The following is a 15,175-nucleotide window of genomic DNA, read 5'->3' as shown; positions in this document are numbered from 1 at the left end:
AAGGCCAGTACAGTGGGGTAGAAAGACGCAGACAGTGAAGGACCATGCAGCCTCACTTGATCTATTTATGGGCCACTATCACATTTTGTGCTCTCAGAGCTATTCTGGTTCTTCATCAATCCACTGATTACAGTCAAGAGTAGGCGATAAGTCTGGAAGGAATTTCCTCTGTAATAACTATCTAGTCTGCACGCACAGACACACCAGCTAATGAGTAATCTTACATTCAACTTGCTTGTCATCCTACCCCACTTAGCAATAACTTTGTAAGGTATCATTTAAAAATAACCACATTATTTAGCAATGACTTCTATGCATTACAGTTTGTGGTCTACTGTATGTAAGAATAGCCATGGAACATTTCCAGGAATCCTTTATAGGCTACCATGTGTGCAAAAGGTCTTCCATCATAAATTATATTTACAGTGTTTTGGTTATAGGTAAATGGTCAGACATAGACATCATTTGCTAATGCTTAGAAATATCAACACATCTATGTATAATTATGTAATGTCTAATTTTGTATAACATTAAGCCACTGGGGTAAGATTAATTCTTAAAGGGCTTCTAACAGCTAAAAACAACTTACAAAAGTACTTGTCTAATACAAAACAGCAATCCAGGAACACACAAGGAGTTTGAAAGCACACAGGGCCAAACAGGGACAGACAAACTGACAAGACAATACAGGACTCACTCAACACATGTAAAACGAATGAGGTCAAGGCAGACAATCAAAGAAAACAGAAAATGTCAGAAAAAAGGTAGGGAAGAAAACTAAGACTACGACAAAACAGATGGAAACAAAGACAAGGAAGTACATGAGACACTAGGAATAAAAGAAAGGATATTAAAAAAATCAGGAGCCAAAACTCAAACATGTGAAAGGAAACCAGAACTACTACACACATGAATCCAAAAGATTAATGCAACAGAGAATTAAAAGGTTGTTCTTTTGACACAAAATAATGAAAATGTTTCCCATAAGTAAACCAGGTATACACCCAGGAGGTCAAAAGCACCTGAGTTATTTATTACAGCTGAAGTGTTTCTACTGGTTCTACTGCTGCACAAAAACAGACATGTTAAAACGTGCATAAGTGAATGTGCACAACACAAAACAGTTTCTTTGCAATGGATTCCTGAAGATTAAGAATGGCTAAAACTCTTCAGTGTCAATTTAAAATGGCTTTGCACATCTGTCTGCTTTTTTAAGTGCTAAAACTGTTTGCTTCAGTCTTCAGTTGTTTTTAGACTCATTAAATTCAATCATTAAACAATACAGACATAAAATTTACAAGTCTCTGCTTTTTTTTAGTTGTTTTATAACAATACAGAAAGAGCCATGTGTTGCATATAACAATGACAATGACAATTATATATAGCACATTTCATTACATGAAAAGTCGACATGCTTAAAATAGAAAATGAAAAAATATTAATAACTATGTAGGTTTAAAGTGCCCTAAGGCAGTGAAAACAGCAAAGCAGAACAAAACAAAATGTAAAAGAAAAATGTAAAAAAGCAAACAAACTTATAAATTGTAGGACTGTGTGAATAGAAAGGTTTTTACTGTGTTTTTGAATGTGCATACAAATTGGTCTCAAATCAGCAGGTAGCTTGTTCCAAAGAATAGGGCCACAATAACTGGACCTACCTTTAGCATACTTAGATCTGATTCTAAGAACAGTTAAAAAGTCTAAATCTAATGACCTGAGAGGTAAAAAAAAAAAATTGCATTGCAATAATCTAACCTACCTGATGTGAACACATGGACCAATTTCTCAGACTCAGCTTGTGATGGGAATTTTCTAACCTTAGATATATATTTTAGTTAAGGTAACCTTATTGATGTGATTGTCAAAACTGAGATCATTGTCCAAAATTATGCCAAGGTTCCTGACTTGCTCACTGTGTTTCAGAAAAACTGATGACAAATAAGAAGAAAGTTTTTGTTTTTGACTTTTTGGACAAACAACACGTATTTGTGTTTGTTCTAAAAACATTTGATAAATCCAGCATTCAATGTAATCGATGCAGCTCATTAGTTTGTACAAACATTTTAAATCATCAGAGGAGATAAATGAGAAGTACAACTTTGTGCCATCTGCACTTTTCCAGTTGTCATTTCAAGTTTCATTAAATTGCGTTTCTCTCTTAGTAAATTTGTCCCTTGCTTTCCGCCGTCGCTCCGCAATGATTGGTTAAAAGAAAAAAAATGGCGGCGTCCGCGTAGTTGTAAAAACATCGCGAAGCCGTATTAAAATTAAAATTTCGGCGGCGCAAGACAATTTGGAACTCACTGTGGCGTATTATGGTTATCATATTTCTCCGCTTGTAATGTCCTAAATCATAAAAAATATTATCCATGGCCTTCTTTCTGCATTAGCTTGCTAGCAAAACCGCTAGCATAATATCAGTGGAACAGAAAGATCTCATCTGTCAGCTTTAAACGGTAAGTGAAGCTTCAGTTTAGTTTAGATTTAGGTTGTGGATTAGGTTTAGATATTTTATTTATTTTTATTTTTTAATGCCTGGCTGTTTTTAACAGAGATCATAAGAAGTAACCTCATGAGGTTCAGGAACCTGTCAGAAAACTATAAAGAATCAGTCCGTATCAGTCAGTGAATCTGTTTATCTTAATCACTGCACTATAACAGTGGTGTTTAATACGATCTCCATAATCATATTAGAGGTCCACAGATACAGATTTGTGACAACTTAAAGAAAAGTTCTGAATCTTTTGACACTGTGTTTAAGGGGATCTTTTTTGGCGTATGAGATCATTTTACGGGCATGGTTTGGCTCCACTTGCCCTCTTTGGCCTGGGTGTTAAGCATAACTCCCAAGGAACAGTAGTGACCCACTGGATGCCGTTGCAGTGGGTAAAAAATTGCAGTTATGTCAGAAATTACTGCAGTTTTTCAAAATACTCTGCTTTACTTTTTTTTTTCCTTTAAAAAGTTCAAAGTATTTTTAGATTTAGTTTCAGTTTTTTTGAATCATAAAGACATTCAATTTTAAATTCAATTCAGTTTTAATCATATAGTGCCAAATCACAACAGCAGTTGCCTCAAGGTACTTTGATATGACACCCCAGTACAAGGGCCAGTTCAGTATTCAACTGAAAGTGGCGTGAGTGTTATGTAGTGGTTACCACATTTACCTTATTTTAAAGCTCCCTGGTAAGTGAGAGCGTTACATCTGGTGCAAAATCTGCCAAATCAAACTTGTGGATTCATCTTGTTTTCAAGGGAGAAAAGGGGGCCACCAAAAGTTAAAAGCTAGTGGTGTGAAGAGGCTAATCTCCCCTGCTACCTTTTCTCAAAGACCCCTAACTGTCTTCTCCCCGAAATACCTGTACAAAAACTTTGGTTCACTGCAGAAACTTTTTCTTTGGACAGTTACAATGAGTATGTTATCTGCAGGCTATATGTTTTATTTAATTTTTTAAATAAACTAAGATACCTGACTTTAGTTTTTCCTTCAACAACACTAATAATACAATTAAGTAGCTAAAAAAATTGAAGCTGTTAATTAATTAGGTTAATATACTTTTTGCAAATAACTGATTGATAGTAGTGTCTGATTTGTGAATTGTAATAATATTGTTGATCAGTATCACAGTGAAAAATGTATATTTTTTCAAGGGAGGTAATGAACATACTATTTGTTTCTGCTGTCCAATAAAGAGTTTGACTTAAGCACAGTAGTGTCATTCTTCAACAAAAGCTCAGCTGATTTTTTTGGCTTTGACACAAATAAAAGCAAAACTGTACAGAGAAAACGTTCACGAAACGCTTAACAAAAAGTGTGTTTTTCAAGTATTTTTATTAACATTTTTTCAGCCAACAAAATGCCTGCCTTCCGGCAAGTAGGAGAGAAGCAACTTCCTAACCCTGTACTGTGTATGGCATGGTCTCCAAAGAGGGATCTGATTGCTCTGGCCAACACAACTGGAGAGGTAATATTAAAACAATTATTCTGAAACACAGCTCAGTATTCTGTGTGTGTGTGTGTGTGTGTGTGTGTGTGTGTGTGTGTGCTTTTTAATACTTTAAATACTTGGCTTATGTTTTTCCATAGTTGCTGCTTCACCGCTTGGCTGGTTTCCAGCGTGTATGGACCCTACCACCCAGTGAGTATACTGGCAAGGAGATCACAGCGATTGCCTGGAGACCAGATGGCAAAAGTAAGGAGTGACTGTGCGCATCTTTTGCTTTTTTTAGTCATGTGTTTGATGGAATCATGATGTAATATATCCTCTCTTCAGTTTTGGCATTCAGTCTTGGAGACACTAAGCAGGTAGTCCTGTGTGATGTTGAGAAAGCAGAGATCCTCCATGTGTTTCCTATGCAAAGTCCTGTAACTTGCATGCACTGGATGGAGGTGATTGAGGAGAGCAGGTATGCATCGATTGAGGCTCAGGAACCAAGCCAATGGTGTGGAGGGTGTGTAGAATAATGAGAGTGATTGTTTTGATGTGTTTCAGTGCCCTCAGCTCTTTTTACAACTCTGAGGATGAATCCAAACTCTTTCTTCCCAAACTACCAACTCTCCCCAAGAGGTAACCGCAATATTAATGGCACATGCAATTATAAGAAAACAGCTCCTTGGATGAATTATTAATATTTGTCCAAACTTTTTTTTTCCAGCTATAGTACAACTTCAAAGATCTTCAGGTGGGAAAACATTTTAATAAAATGAAGCTGTTATCCAATGTGTGATTTGATCATTCCTTGTAGCAGCTGAGTCTATTTTTCTATCTCTTTCACAGTGAGGAAAAATCTGATGAGATACTTAAACTCCTGGGGGAAGTCCGGTAAATAATCAGTACATGAACAAACAGTTGTATCTCAAATGCACTGTGCTTTGTAAATGATTTCACCACCTTATGTTGTTTCCATGCAGGCTGAACATACTTGTTCTGGGAGGAAATGCAAGCTTTGTGGAGCTTTATGCCTATGGCATGTACAGGATTGCCACGCTGGAAGGGGTAAGGCTTTTTTTGCTTGTTTGCTTGTAAATCTACTTTACACTGATGACATTTTCATTAAGTGGCTTCCAAGTGAAGGAAGACCAAAGGACGCTTTTCAAAATGTCTTTTTATTTTGAGTTTAATAAGAATGTTATGATATCAGCAATAATCAGATATTGTGACAGCCCTAAATGATATAGATGTAGAGCTGTGCTAAGCATGCTAATCTGGTAAAAGCTATAAGTACATCAGATGGAGTTTATTTTTTTGTTCATGATCCAGTTCTGATAAAGTGAGCAGGCCTGTGAGTTGCTTTTGATATTCTGCCTTGCCAAAGAAAATCCAGAAGAGAAACTGTAGATCTGAAGGACTGTTACACCCCCTAAATGTAAGCGTATGTTATTGCAGCACCAGCAGCTCATATAATGTAAACATCAGCTGTGTGAGAAATGTAACGAAACAGAAAGAAATGTACTATTAAGCCTATATGCAATGCAGAAAATTGGTTTTGCCACATTATTAGCACAAGAGCTCCAAAGTGGTATGGATAGAGGTAAACCCTGTCTTCCTCACTGGGCAGGTATTAGCCACCAGAATTAACAATTTAACGTCAGACTTCATGTCAAAAGCAAACTATTTTAGGACCGCTTCCCTTTAAGCCAACTTTCTACTGATTAGTGGACACTCATAAACAGACAGTGTGAACTATGCTCACAGCTCAGAACCAGGGCTTTGTGTCTGGGGTGACCATATTTCAGACATTGCCTCTCTTTGACATCATAAAGAGCCACAAATAAAAAGAAGACTGTCTGAAATGGACTATTAAAACCATGCTGACCTTATTATTTAAAACTTTGGCCTTATTTAGTATGGGTATCTACCATTACCAGTAGCTATGTGACAGAAAATGAGGGAAAGAATCCCCTATGGTCCACTTTAAATGGTGAAACAATAAATCCCACAAATTACTATCTAAATTGCACAAAAATAATATTGATTAAACTTTTGCTGCTTTTGTTGCCGTAACAACACCCTGCAGGTTTTGGGAACGTGCCGGAGCCTGAGTCTGTCCAGTGATCTTAAGTCTCTGTCTGTCATCACAGAAGTCAGATCTGCTGACGACAACCCAGAGATCTGCTATGTTCAGGTGAGACGGATTGTTTGACTTCGCTTTTCCATTTTCTGACATCCTCTCTGCTTTTACCTAAATTTCTCTTAAACCGATGTCTTCTTCTTCCAGCTGGACACAGGGTTGTTGTCAGATTGCCTGCCTGAGGTCACCAGGATGGCACGCAAGTTCACCCACATCTCCACCCTACTGCAATACCTGCACCTCTCACTTACCTGTATGTGTGAGGCGTGGGAAGACATCCTCATGCAGATGGATCTTCGACTCACTAAGTTTGTGCAGGAAAAGAACACAAGCACTCAAGTTCAAGATGAGTTTCTGGAGCTTCTACTGTGGGGGCAGTCCAGGTGGGACAGAATTACGTTTTTTTTCTGCTGTTTGGATTTGCAATGTCTAGAGTGTCCTGTAGATGGTAGCAACACATCTTGAGCTGCTAACTCAGCGTGTTGTTCTGCAGCAGTTTGAGGTAAATCATGCCAGACTGCTCTATTTTTTTACTTGCAGCCCTGAACTGCAGGCTCTTCTCATGAACCAGCTGACAGTCAAGGTGAGGCTACAGTCCCTTTTCTTCATGGACTCTTCTGCTAATGTGGCAGCACATAAATGTGTCTTTTCCTATATTAGTTTCTATTCCTATTAGTTAGTAACTTTTTTAGCATTTTAGTAACAAAACTGTGAATGTGTCTCATTATATATACATTAAATGGTCTGAACAACACAAATTTCTGCATTTCAGTTCATATACTGGCATACATAAGTGATACTGGGTAAACTTTCAGTTTACCTCTGTACCTTGCTCCGTCTCAGCTCCAACACTCCTTCAAACAGTTGCTTTTTGCCATAATTTTCCCTCTGTGGACTTTGGACATGGAAAACTTTGAAGGAGCCAAACTTAAATACACTTTCAGTTGTGGTCGGAAGTATACATGGGGATGAATGTCATGGTAATTTTTGACTTTTAATGATTTCTTTGCACTGTTCTTTTTCCAGTGAGGAATGATTGGAAAGCATACGTCTTTAATGACTTAAAAAAAAACAAAAATCGGGTGTAAAATTTATTTTAGGTTTTCACACAGGGTCAAAATACATACAGACTCACATAGGCATATTCACTTAACTCTTAATAAGTGATGCTGAATATTCTATAATGTATTTTAACTTGAGGTTTATTAACCTCTTCTCAGCTATAACAGATGAAACTGTTATAGCTGCAAAGGATGGGCCGATATCATGTTATGCCCTGTAGGTATGGCCATATGCATGTCAAGGCAGATGAATTAATACTTTTGGCAGTACAGTATAAATAAAATAAAATTTTATTTATATAGTGCTAAATCACAGCAGCAGTCTTCTTGAGGCGCTTAATATTTCTCTGTATACAATACAGGGAAAACCCCCCTATGAGTAAGCACTTGGCGACAGTGGTAAGGAAAAACTCCCGTTTAACAGGAACACTACCTTCCAATTCTTCAGCTTCACCTAAAATCAACAGCTAGATGGTTGAAACTTGGGCAAAGTTGGGTGGTCCAGTAGGACAATGACCCCAAATACACATCAGAACTGGTTTTGAAATGGATAAAGCAGGCTTCTTCTGAAATGGCCTTCCACAAGCTCTGACCTGTGGAAAATCTGTGGACCAGCCAGGAACCCAACCAATTTAAAACGAACTGAACCAATTCTGACAAGAAGAGTTAAATCTCTAAAGTTGAATCTTTCCATTTCAGAAATATCCTTTTACAATGGCCAGCCACTCCCCAACGACTGGTATTATCCAGCCTTGTCCTTATTGTTTGTGTTACTGGGTTACCAGATTTTCTCATCTGGTCTTGCACAAATTTTCTTTTTGGAGTGAAAAATAAATTTCATCCTCCATTAAAAAAAAATTGTCTCCACTGAGCAGATCTGTAGGTGCTGGCACTTGTTTTACACATATTTAACCAATCTGTTTCCATCATTGTAATATTTGCTTCCATCAGATCTTAATGTATCATAGCATGTGTCTTAAGGGATTGCAAGCTGATTCTTGTTTTTTAAAGTTGTTAAAGATGTATGCCGTGTAATTACTCCACCCTGGAAAAAGAACAGTTCAGAGAAATCATTAAAGTCCTAAATTACCATGACATTCATGCCCATGATAAGCATGTGAGTGCAAGCATCCCGGGGAACATATTGTTTTTCTTGAGAAGCCTGGGTTATTTGTGTATTGTATGCTATCTTGTTTATCTGTTGCACTTTAAATATGTCAATTGTGCATGGCCCCTGCAATGAGCAGTGCCATGTTACTTCCTGGTTAAATAAAGATAAATAAACAAATAAACCTAACACACAGACCTACCTAAACTCAGCTTTGCCATACATTTATGGTTTTATTATTATTAACCTTTATTTAACCAGGAAAAGTCCCATTGAGATTAAAAACCTCTTTTGCAAGGGAGTCCTGAAAGACAGTAAAGACAGTTTAGATTAAACTCTAGTGTTATTTTAGTTTTTTGCATCCAGCTGTTTCTAGAAGTCTTTCTCCTGAGCTTATAACAAAGCTGAAGTGTCACACAGCAGCAGTGTCTATTCAGAAGTGAAAGAATCATGCATTCTTTTACTTATCTGACACAACTCCCATGGCTTAAATAAATAACAAATCATTCCTAACATGGAGAAGGGATGTAACAGCAAATAACATTGTGTATATCACTGTCTGAGTCACACTCTAAGCACTATAATAAGCTGCCATGCTGTAGCTCATGTCTAATAAGCAAATTAAGTGTGTATCTGTATAGGCTGTGACATCTGTAATTTTTATAATAACCTACTACTGAAACTCTGACATGGTTAGATGTCACTTTCAGTACTCTCACAACTCATAGGATAGGTGTGAGTACTGTGTGCCATTCTCTCAGTGCTGTGAAATTATCCAAATCAAGGCTTCAGGTAAATTATGTAAAAAGGGGCTTTTTGTCCAGTTGGCAGAATACCGTCACCTTAACATATTGATGAAGCCAGCAATGTTTTGTCTCCAATGTCTAAAAACGGCTTAAGAAGCATTAAGGTATACGAGTTTGTGAGAAGTTGAAAATGATGGGTTTTTTTTATTTAAAATTAATTTCTATTACAGGGATTGAAGAAGCTTGGACAGTCCATTGAGTCTTCCTATTCCAGCATCCAGAAGCTAGTAATAAGCCACCTGCAGAGGTATTTTGTCTTTTACTTTTCATCATGGCTGCCCTACCCTTTGACTGGTTGTCATTTTAAATCTGTCGCTCTCTTTTGCTGGCTGCAGTGGCTCAGAGGCTCTGTTATATCACCTCAGTGAGGTGAAAGGAATGGCCCTGTGGAAACAAAAGTTTGAGCCCCTCGGCTTGGATGCAGCAGCTATAGAAGGTGCATTTCAGGACATGCACAATGGTTTAAAACAGGTTTTTTATGTCAGTAGTCACATGTGTGTATTTTATTTTATTTTAGGCGCTATCACAGCAGTTGGATCCTTTTCCCTGAAAGCAAATGAACTTCTGCAGTAAGTTCAGGACCGTAATTGAGTAATGCACATGTTTTTTAGAATTAGTGCTTCTGTTTTCAAGTATAATAACTTTTTTTGCCATTTAGGGTGATTGACAAGAGTATGAAAAACTTTAAGGCCTTTTTCCGTTGGCTGTATGTAGGTAAGAAATAAAAAAAAAAAAAGAATTGTTGATCTTGAAACATTTAAAATAATTATTGTGCATGTATGGTCTTATTTATAGATTTGAAATGACTGTTTATATGCTCACACACTTTTTGCTTTCCCACAGCAATGCTCAGAATGTGTGAGGAGCATGTGCCACCAGAACTCAATAAGGTGAGCTTTATTTTTTTATTTATTAAATGTTTACTAGAAGCAGTTAACAAACTGTTCCTCCTGTTCAATGTATGGTAATCTACATCCCAGCAAATTAATTGCACAAATTGACATAAGGAAAATAATGTTAGAAATAATGTTATTTTGATTTAAGTGTTCATGGGATTATTTTAACATCCATTATTTATCTAAACATGTTGTTTAACTCCTTAGATGACTCAGAAGGACATTGCCTTTGTTGCTGACTTCTTGTCTGAGCATTTTAGTGAGGTGAGCTCAGCATAATATCAGAAACATGCTAATAAGTTTAAAGACTTTTTTAACTTTTTAATTTAATGTGGTTTAACAGAATGAGGAACTCTTCGGTCGTAAAGGGAAGTACTTCAACGTAGAACGAGTTGGACAGGTAAATGGTTTTGTACTGTTTATCTTTAGCTGGTCTTTTTTTGTTTGTTTATTTGTTTGTTTTTAATGGAACTCCTGCTTGACCGCATAGTGGTTTGTCTTTCCTAATAACATTTACAGTACCTGAAGGACGAAGATGAGGACCTTGTGTCTCCACCCAACACAAAGGGGAACCAGTGGTTGAAGTTTTTACAGGACAGCACACACCTGAAAGGTGAATTATCACCTTTGTGCGTTTCGGAGTTGGGTTAAATTCTTTGTTTTGCGTGAAACTACTTAAATGTTGATTGTACTCAAAATACCTGTTAGTTACCTGATTAAATGTTTCATTGGTTTATTTAGGGAGCCCTTTGCTGTTTCCTTCATATCCCCAAAAGTCTTTGCACTTTGTCAAGAGGATGATGGAGAATGTGATTGAGGATTGTCTACAGAAACCCGCAGTAAGTTTTGTGCACTGTAGATTTCTGCAGTCATTCAAAATATAAGGCTGGCTGGCAATGTTGTGTCCTCTCTCCTCTTAATTGTTTTGTTTCTTTGTGTGTAGGAAGTAATTGGAAAGTCGGTAAAACAAGCCATCTTTTTGCCCTTGTACAACGTGCCAGAGAGGTATAATCTTATGTGTAAAATCTGTTGTATTTTAAATATAAGCCATACACTGAGACTAAATTTGTATTTACCTGTTTTTTAGCTCCGAAAACACTCCTCGGCTTTTTGAACTTCCATCTTTGTATGTAAAACACAAACATCATGCAGTTTTTTTTGTTTTTTTTTTATCTGTAAAAGCAAGATGGGGTTTTAATTAATGTTATTCATTTGTCAACCTATAGGTGGAATGACAAAAAGGCCAAAATGCATTATGTTGTGTTTTGCATGCCAGAGATTTCACCCCACAAACTCTACCTGTTACGCAGAGGAACTGACCCAAACAGGTACATTTCTGTAATTCAGTAAGTACTTTTTAGATATTTGCTTTTCATTTCTAACCTCATTTGTTTTATATTTTTGCAGACCTATCCCAAACAGCGTCATGTCGATTAATCTCACCCATCACCTTGACAGTGGGGATGATGGAAATGCTGCAGACCAGTGAGTCACGTTTATGTTGTTCCTTTACTGTATTAACAGATATAAACGCAAAGAAATGTGTTTATGTGAAAGGTGTTTATGCAAGGCCAAAAGATTTTAAGGTGTGTTTTTTTTTTTTTTTTTTTTTTGTCAGGTCTCATTATTTTTACAGCTACCTGGATGCTCGTTTTTATGACGATGAAATGCTAACTGTGGTCTTACAAGGATCTGAAGAACTCAACGCCATGCGTGTCCTTGCTCAAATTCCAATTTCTTCCAGCTTAAGCTGCGAGACAGAATTCAACTGGGAGCCAAACCTGAGGTTTGTGTTTACGAATTTTTTTTGATTTATCTTCATTTAATAATTATAAATCTTTTTCTGACATTTAAAAAAAAAATGCAGATACACAGGTACATGACACATACATCATCAACGCAAACACTCTAGGAACACCAGCGAGTCCCATCCAGGTGCAGTCTGTAGGTTGATTACCTTTTTCTTGCATCCCAAATTAGAACTTGAACGGCCCACCTCAAATATAAAACACCCTACTTTTATTTGAAGTAAGGAATAAGTGGATTTGTAATTTTGTTACTGTTTGCTCTACAAAAGTAGTACCAACATTCCTTTTTGAACATTGCCTGGACAGCCTTCCATTGTTTTACTTTTATTAAATCAATTTTTAGATTACATATTTTCGCACACCAAAACTGAAGCACTGAACAAACTTCTTGGTCTATAGTAGGGCTGCTCGATTATGGCAAAAATGATAATCATGATTATTTTTACTGAAATTGAGATCTCGATTATTTGACGATATTTATTTAACCCTTTAAGACCTACTATAGAACCAAGTCCGCCAGAGATTATATATTTTTTTTTACATGTTGTAGTGCCATTTGTGGGAGCATTTCAAGTTGCTATACAACTGTTATAGCCCATATTTTAATAATATGTATGCATTAAGTCCATAGTAACTACATTAATTGCAAAAAAGTGCAATAAACTACAAAAAAATTGAAAATCGTTTTTGTTTTTTTTACATATATTTCTACTTGGAGAAATTTAAGAGGTTTATCCCTCAAAACTTTAAATACAAAAAAGTTGCACAAAATAGTTTACAGCAACAGGAAACTTATTTTGAGTGTCTTTATAGTTTTATTTTGGAGATACACCAATTTTTATACACTGCAGGAAAAACAAAAAAAAACAATCCTATGATGCAAATTTGCAAAGAAAACAGCATGTGCATCAAAATAAACTATTTCCAGCAGTGAAGTTTGAGTTCTAAGCATCCCAGCAACTATTCAGAAAAGTCAAACATGACCAGTATAGGCTTTTAAGGCCTACAAGTAAAAAACTACATTTCCGCGAAAATGACGTCACTTCCGGTTTCGGCCAGGAAATGGCGGACATGTGATAGTTCGCGCTGACATCTATTTCAATGTGGGAAGTGTTACGAACAGCTGATCAGATCGGCAAAGCGTGTTTCTGGAATATTATTTTTTTGTTCCTGCAAGCGCTTTTTATGCAATTTTTGCAAAGCTATATGTGGAAGGAAACCGTGACCGAGAGCTGATGGCATCAGATGTAAGTACAACTCCTCCGGATTCATATGCAAAACAAATTATTGCACTAGCTTACACGGTTCAGGTTCTACAGGGATTTAAAAATAGTTACACAACACGGAGCGTGCTGCTCTGACCGGCTTTAAAGGGTTAACAATGACTTTAAAAAATAATATAAAATAGTGTGCAACACCACTGAAGTTTTTTTTACCTCTCTTTTCAACCAACGGCAGTCACTCTTCTCTCCAAATAACTTCTGCTTAGCTTTCCGAGCTTCCCTCGGGTCCTCTTAATCAGCGGTCTCCAACCTTTTTTGCGCCACGGACCGGTTTATGCCCGACAATATTTTCACGGACCGGCCTTTAAGGTGTCGCGGATAAATTAGGGAGGGGCTAATAATCGGCTCAGTCATTTTTAATGATCGTTGAAAGCCCAGATCGTAATCGTGATTAAAATTCGATTAATTGAGCAGCCCTAGTCTATAGCACATAACAAGCCACGATATTATTAAGATAACCCATGAAAATGCTCTAAAAATTACCAACAAGTACACACATAGTGAAGCGGTCCAGTTTCTTGACCAACAAAGCAGAGCTGAGGCATGTGAGACACTGATCAGCTCCTGCTGTTTTTTTGTCAGGACACTTGTCGAAGTTGCCGTACCTGTAACGCCACGAATCTATGAATGACTCATAAACAAAAATTCTCCCCACGCCCCGAAAATTGTCCAGTGCTCATAGTTTGATAACCTTGATAATCACATTGCTCTCAAACCATAACCAATGACATAGCATTGCTGGTAGTCACAACCATGTTTGTTGTGTTTATCTAATTAAACCACCAATTTTAAGGTGCTGAACCTCAAAAGTGTATACATATATTATATCACTTATAAACTACTCGCATATTCACAGATTATTAAGTACTATTTTATTAAATCTTTTGGAAGTACTTAAATGTAAATGTAGTTGGTTTATGACATGTTGTAAAGCTAAAACTTTAACTTTAAAGTGCACATCTAACCTTGGCATATATTTACAGGCTGGACCAACAGAGCAGTTCCATCCCGTCCCAAGGCCTGGTGTTGGGTAATCAGTGGCGTGAACTGGAAAACATGAAAGCCCAGTTTGTAGCTGTTAATGGAATCCGCAAAGTGGCCTGTGTGGTAAGAATTCACATTATATTTAGTTTATGTGGATTTTGTTTCACGATATCATGAGTCATCTGCACTGCTGTGTTTTTCAGTGATCAGTCTAATGTCGTTTAAGCCATTTTCAGTCTTCTCATGTTTCTCCGGCAGTGGGGGAATTCCAGTGAATGAATATTGTGGACTGTGGCCAAACATTTACTTTTTCTTTCCCGACAGCTAAGTACCAATCTGAGGCACATACGTGTTTTTGAGATGGATGTGGAAGATGAGGATGAGGAGGGAGCTGACTCACAAAATGCCAGTGCTGATCAGGAAGGACTGGAAGCTACCATGAGCAGCCAGGGACAAGGAGAGGAGGAGAATTTGGAGGCTGAAGGTGGGGCTGGAGAGCAGGAAGAGGGAGAAGGTGTTTTTCAAAAATCTAAGGAGCACCTGGAATCAGAAGAGGCCCTGGATAGCTGAGAAGCTATCTCCAATAAATTAATCTACAGCTTTCTTTTTTGTTACTTACATTTTGCTGTTATTGTTGTAGTTTTTCACAGCATTTGTAAAAAATAAATAAATAAATAAATGAAGATGTAAAAATAAAGCTATATTCTCATGTTTGCTTTATCTTGACTAGTATTTTTTAATGGGGTCCCACAGGGGACCCACAGCGAGCATTATTTAAAAATATTTGGATCCTTTTTTTACATAAAGTTCTCAATTATACCTTAATAATAATACTTTAAAAGTTTTGTCATCAGATTATCAGAAGATGAAGGCTAGTATTTAATTTTACACTGCTATGTAAAAGTCTTTAACAATCCCTTGTAAGACCTTGTAATTTTTTGATTTTTAGTAATTTACAAATTGAGCAAAAGTTCTGAAGGCCTTTTTCTTTGAATGAAAAAGCAGCCAATGTCCAAGCATTTAATCTGTTCCCATTTATTAACTGATACTGTGAAAAATGCAAAAAAAAAAAAAAAAAAAGACTGTTTAACGAGCATAAAATGTAAATTTATCTTGGCATAGTGTGCAGCATGTCCTTAAAAAAATCTGAGGATACT

General features: G+C 36.9%; 1 protein-coding gene across 1 annotated transcript; it reads left to right on the top strand.

The window, feature by feature from the left end:
- The first annotated feature begins 2,188 nt into the window (after positions 1-2,188).
- anapc4 (anaphase promoting complex subunit 4) lies at positions 2,189-14,731 on the top strand. Its single transcript, XM_085264145.1, has 27 exons — positions 2,189-2,456; positions 3,850-3,965; positions 4,088-4,193; positions 4,275-4,407; positions 4,494-4,568; positions 4,657-4,683; positions 4,779-4,823; positions 4,913-4,997; positions 6,019-6,126; positions 6,220-6,455; positions 6,613-6,655; positions 9,218-9,294; positions 9,383-9,483; positions 9,565-9,616; positions 9,706-9,761; positions 9,891-9,937; positions 10,151-10,207; positions 10,287-10,343; positions 10,463-10,556; positions 10,685-10,782; positions 10,887-10,948; positions 11,031-11,069; positions 11,170-11,271; positions 11,351-11,428; positions 11,562-11,729; positions 14,018-14,141; positions 14,343-14,731. Exons 2-27 carry the CDS (start codon positions 3,858-3,860, stop codon positions 14,586-14,588), a joined length of 2,424 nt encoding a protein of 807 aa, XP_085120271.1. The 5' UTR covers positions 2,189-2,456; positions 3,850-3,857; the 3' UTR covers positions 14,589-14,731.
- The last annotated feature ends 444 nt before the right edge of the window (positions 14,732-15,175 follow it).

This window comes from Mchenga conophoros, linkage group LG23, assembly GCF_057382185.1.
Source record: "Mchenga conophoros isolate Kocher_MC1m ecotype Shallow Benthic linkage group LG23, M_conophoros_male_GT1.1, whole genome shotgun sequence".
Taxonomy (NCBI): Eukaryota; Metazoa; Chordata; class Actinopteri; order Cichliformes; family Cichlidae; genus Mchenga; species Mchenga conophoros.
The sequence above is the reverse complement of the archived record's forward strand: the minus strand, read 5'-3'. Positions and strand labels throughout refer to the sequence as shown.

Coding starts and splice junctions, on each gene's coding strand:
- anapc4 (XM_085264145.1), top strand. CDS start 3,858: ATGCCTGCCTTCCGGCAAGTAGGAGAGAAGCAACTTCCTAACCCTGTA. Junction 4,998..6,018: donor GGATTGCCACGCTGGAAGGG/GTAAGGCTTTTT, acceptor AACACCCTGCAG/GTTTTGGGAACGTGCCGGAG. Junction 10,344..10,462: donor ACGTAGAACGAGTTGGACAG/GTAAATGGTTTT, acceptor TAACATTTACAG/TACCTGAAGGACGAAGATGA.